The following is a 5,392-nucleotide window of genomic DNA, read 5'->3' on the forward strand; positions in this document are numbered from 1 at the left end:
CACCCACTTCCCAGATGGCACCCTCCCATAGCCTCCCTCCCCCCACTAGAGCCCTTATACTCTGAAATCCCTGCTACTGTCTGCTGTGCTGTCGGCACCCCCAGCCATTCCCCACTACTTGTCCATTTGGTGAATCTAGTCAGCCTATCTAGAGGGCTTTGTTTTAGGAAGGTCAGCTGTTCCTCATCTAGCAGCAATCAGTTGTCAATATTCCTTTAGATAAGATTGGGGTCTGCTGTTCATTTTCCCAGTTCTATGCTGGGTTACTATCTGGGAGTCCCTTTGTCCCTTTTGACTCCCTTTGGGAGTCCCTTTTTTTATTTTCCTCATCTATTCTCTGCCTTGGTTTATCTGTAAAGTGGGGACAATAATACAGTTATAATGATAGTGCCTCTTAGGATGAAAAAAACCAATGCACATTATTATGGTTAGTATTGATTGTCAACTTGGACAATCCATGGGAAAATCACCTTGGTGACAAGTTTCTGGGTACACTTGTGAGACATTATCTAGATTAGTTAGCCTCTGGACCTGCATGTAAGGGATTATCTACATTAGGTTAATTGAGATGGGAAGACCCATGCACTGTTAGTAATACCATCCCATGGTCTGGGGCTCTGGACTGAATAAAAAGGAGAAAGCAAGTTGATTATTCTTGATTGCAGATGCACTGTGACCAGCTGTTCTGAGCTCCTGCCACTGTCACTTCCCCACCATGATGGATTGTGCTCTCAAACTATGAGCCAAAATAAACCCTTCTTTAAATTGCCTTTGTCGGGGCATTTTAAAACAGTAACAGGAAAAGTAGTTAATACAGGAAGTGCTTTGAATAGAATAGTTTCTGACCTATGGCCGGTCCCCCATACATATTAGCTACTGGTGGCATTTCAGAATGTCACTATGTGCCAGACATTGTCCTAAGGACCATCAAAAGATTGTCTCCTAAAATTATCCACAATACTGTGATGTTGGTACCAGTGTTATCCCTACTTGACATAGGGGCATGAACTGAGAGCAAAGTTAACTCCCTTACCTAAGGATACCACTGTCTCCCTCTTTGGAGAATGTGTCCTCTTCTTTTCTATCACAGGGATGTACGACCATCGTACTACCCTCCCTTAAGGAGGTCACCTTCTCCAGGGCTGTCAGGTAGCCCTCAGGGTGAAGCTGCTCATCTCTAGCCATGAAGACAGGACCATCAACAGCTTGATCTGGGCGAGGGCAGGGCTCTCTTACTGCCCCCGCCACAAAGTTAGAGGCCTCTCTTACTGCCCCCGCCCCAAAACAAAGCTGAGCAGGATGGGAGAGATGGCTGTACTTTTAAAACCAGTTTGAAGAACTTTGTGCTGAGGATCTAAGTAACTCTGTACTTTAATCAGCTGCCTACATTGGTCCTCTACCATTTCAGAAACAAATTCAGACTCTTGGAGTGAAGCAGGGTAAGTTGAGAATGAGAGTGGCTTGAATAAACAGGTGCAAAGAACAACATCTCAGCTCCACCAAGCCTCCATTACCTGCCATTTCCTCCTTGCCATGTACTTCTTCATCCGGTCCTTGGATAGTTTCTTGGCCTCCATGTTCTTGGTGTCTTTCATCAGCCATGGGTGCTGAAGGCACTGGGTGCAGTCCAGGCGGTTTCTGATGGAGGCAGAGATCAAAGGATTTCTGAGCAGGAAGGGTCTCAGAGATAATAGTTCAGACCATAAATAATAAGTCCCGGTTACACAGAGCACAGTTGTCCAGGGCTCCCTCTTCCCAGTCTACACATTATGCATGATTCAAAGTCATTATGTGCTTGGCCTTTTCCCTCTTGGTCTGAATTACACTGACTGAACCCAACACAGGCCAGTGTTAAGAAGGCTTAACTACCAGTAGAGCAGCTAGAGCCTCAACCTTCTGGGGTCTAAGGGTGTCACTGCTAAAAGGCAGACTTGTCTGGTACCATATTCCAGGACAGTGTCATTCTACTGACACATGGGGGCTGGGATTGTTGGGGGTCTAATCCTTTTGCGTCTCCATACAGGGTATGGAAGAATGAAATTCTAGGATAAAACCTGTGGGACTCTCTGAATGCTCATATCTGATGGTGTGGTTGAGTATCAGGTTTGTCCTGATACACTCCAAAGAGGTATGTCCTACATGCAAGTTATCAATTATGGCAGCCTAAGAATTGCAGTTTTCTATCACAGGCAGGGATATCCTAGAAAGGCCATAACCAGGTATTAAATTAGATGTGAAGAAAATACCAAGCCAGAGCAATTTGGGGCTATAACAAGGACCCTCTAAAAGGCTGTTGGCTGTCTCTGTTATCTGTGCTTGTGTGTTAAAGGGGTACTTGCTCTGTGAACTTTGAAGAGAGGGAAGACTTTGAGGGCTCTACCCAGACAAAAAATAAAAGGGTAGTAATCACTCACACAGACGAGCTACACTTTCCTTGAGACTGTTGCTCAGGGCTACTACCTTTCTAGTGGGGTTTCTGTGCTTCTAAAGAGAAGTGGGGATGTCTGGCACAGGGGGCAGGGGCCCAAAAGACCCTCTCTACACCACTCAGTGGCCACCTTTCCCTCTTCAGGGCACACAGGAATGTGGAATCAGGAGGAAGGAACCCCATAGATGAAGGAAGGCTTTGTCTCTCAGCACCAGCCCAGAGACTGGGGAAGCTGACAAGATTGTGATCCCAGCTCATTACTTCATATCTTTCTTCAGCAAGTTGCTGATGAAATCTTTGGCGTCATCGGAGATCTCATCGAATGCCTCGTCATCAAAGTCCCAGGTGGCTGAGGTGACATTGGCTAAGGTCTCATTGTCGTTGTCACCCATGAAAGGGGAAAGTCCGCTGACCCTATGGGAGAAGAGCATGCATGAAGGGGAGGTGAGCAGGGAAGGACCGGGGGAAGGGGGCATGTGTCTCCCAACTGAGTGCTGAGGTCAAGGGTGAGGGCTTGTGAAGCCCTCCATTCTGCACCCCCAAGTGCACAGTACATGGCCCTTGCATCTGCCTTTCTTCTGCCTCAAGAAAGAAATCCATAAGGGCTTCTGTGGCCCAGTCTCTTCTCAGTCACTCACTGAACTTTAATGGTCACTCCAGGCTCTTGATATCACCCGCCTGTGAGGCTGAGGTGGAAGACTTGATTAATCTATAGGCTTCCTCCAGGTGTGAAGCAGGGCCAAGAAATTTTCGTCTTCCTCTCCCATCCCAAAGTCTAGGCTGGCCCTTGCCCCTTACAGAACCTTCTACAAGACCCTTCCTCATTTCTAGTCTCTGGTATACCCGTCTGTATTCTCGCTTCTATCTCTCTCTACACCTTCAGCTCCAAGAAGGGGGCCCAACATATAGGGATGGCCAGGAGGCCCAAGGGGACTGAAGCATTAATGCTACACTAGAAAGTGAACCCAAGGGCTGTGTGGTAAAAGACAGAGTGCATCCTCTTTATTATCTGAGTGACCTCGGGTGATTTCCCTCCTCTCCATGTCACTTTTTTCCTGCTCTAAAGTAGTCTCTCAATTAACTATAGGGTCCCTATCTCCTTTTCATCAGCGGGAGACATTTAGTATACATTACCATGTCAGGTAAAGAGGCAAAGTGAATGAACTCATTAACTCCTAACACCACCCCAGAAAGCAGGTAGGGAGATGGCAGGTCAGGCCGAGAATGGGTCAAGTAACCTCCCAAGGATTCCCAGACAGTGGGCTATAAGCTCAAGTTTGGCTCCAAAGGTGACCCCTGCTGCTGCTGCTGCATGCTCAGCACATTTCTATGCAGATTAAGAAGGCTGTGTGCACTGCACCAGCACACAGGGATGTCCACTGTTAGGGCTCATTTGGCACCACATATACTGTACAGTTCTTGTAGATCACCTCTACTGTTTCCCCATCTCATTTACCAGTAGCCTAAGACAAATACAATTTGGAAGGTTGAGAATCTCAGCACCAAATAGAGCAGACTAATGGCTCTCCAGCCTGACATGTGACTTCTGTGTGCCTCCTCTTCTTCACACCAGCAATCCCCTTACTGTACATGCTGACTCCATGGATATGTGACCTGTACAGCTGCCTGGAGTCCCACCTTGAGGTAGATGCCAAGCTTGGTTTTTCTGCTCTGATGCTATCATGTTGAATTTGTAAATAATGTTTCAACAAATGGTCCCAACTCTTCAGTCTGCCAACTATATACTTGCTCTTGACCTGACCCTGTCTGAATCCCAGAAAACAGATCTAGGGCCCTCTTTAATCAAGGCTTTATGAACATCTCCCAAATCCTTATTAATCCATCATCATAAACTACAATGCACTAACATTTTCTGGAGCTGCTTCTGCATTTGAAAGGCCTCAGCTTATGAAATACACTTGTACCCAAACACTGAGCTTGAACAACCCCCACAGGAGAAGGCTGGCCACTGGAGAAGCCCTCTGGTGAATGCTTTTGCAAAGAGTGGAGAGCTTATGCAATGTGAATTTTCTCAATCTAATCAACATATTTATGTTTTTGTGTAAGAGATTTTTGTAGACAGCTTTTCTGAAAGCAAGACACTGACAAAGTTCATGAGAGCAATCTGGTTCATTCTTTGTCATGTCCTCATGAGGGACTGGTTCTGAGTTTACCAGCCCTTGAGTTCGCACTGTTACATGCTACTCCCTTCTTTTCTCTCGGCCTTAGCTTCCCATTTAGTCACCACAGGGACTGGGCTATATTTCCTGAGGACCTCCCAGTTCCCCTCAGCTCTGCCACGTGTGTGGCCTAAGTGAACCCCTTTCCAGATGAAGCCTGTCTCTGCATGTCAACTACCTGCTTCTTCTTGCCTTTACATTTTCCATTTGAAGCAAGGAGGGGGAAAGTCCTGCAGTATGCCAAAAGATGGCAGAAAAAGCAAACAACCTTGCTGAGGAATGCCGAAAGGGCCCCTTCTGCAAGTCTCCTTTCCAAATTAGGAGTTGGAATCCTGCAAAGATAGGCCTTAATCTCTGTAACTTTGCAGGCAGGGAGAGCCCCGGCCTCTGGCCTTGGCACTGCTCCTTTCTGGCAGCACATCCATCTGAAACACTCTGTGTCCTGCCTGGCTCTTTGCCTGCCTGAGTGTCTCCCAGTTCTCCATTTTGAAGAGCATGTCTCTAGAACAAAGCGTACGGCATGGGCACACATAGCAGGATGGCCAAGAGAATTTTTAGAATTTTTTTTTCTTTTGGTTTTGTCTCTGCATGCTGTCTTTGAACTCATGATCCCCCTGCCTCTGCTTCCCAAGTGCTAGGATTACAGGCATGTTCTACTATGCTTAGTTTGGTTTTTAAAGGTTTTTTTTTTTTCCTGTTTTGGACTTTATTGCTAGAATTTGCGTAAGGAATCACGTCTTTTTATCTTTTTTTATTTCTTTTAAATCTTTTTGAAAAAATATTT

The 5,392-nt window shown here is 46.2% G+C and overlaps 1 protein-coding gene across 3 annotated transcripts in view; it reads right to left on the bottom strand.

Moving 5' to 3' along the window:
* The window catches only part of Mylk (myosin light chain kinase), a 302,239-nt gene that overhangs the window by 13,599 nt on the left and 283,248 nt on the right, over positions 1–5,392 (bottom strand). For all 3 annotated transcript variants that reach the window (XM_017800557.2, XM_029568164.1, XM_029568165.1), the window contains 2 exons: positions 2,690–2,842; positions 1,515–1,638 (listed from right to left, as the gene is read on the bottom strand). In XM_017800557.2, coding sequence (XP_017656046.1) covers positions 1,515–1,638; positions 2,690–2,842 — 277 coding nt within the window. The remainder of the gene's footprint in view (positions 1–1,514; positions 1,639–2,689; positions 2,843–5,392) is intronic.

Source organism: Nannospalax galili, unplaced genomic scaffold (assembly GCF_000622305.1).
Source record: "Nannospalax galili isolate Female #2095 unplaced genomic scaffold, S.galili_v1.0 scaffold18, whole genome shotgun sequence".
Classification (NCBI taxonomy): domain Eukaryota; kingdom Metazoa; phylum Chordata; class Mammalia; order Rodentia; family Spalacidae; genus Nannospalax; species Nannospalax galili.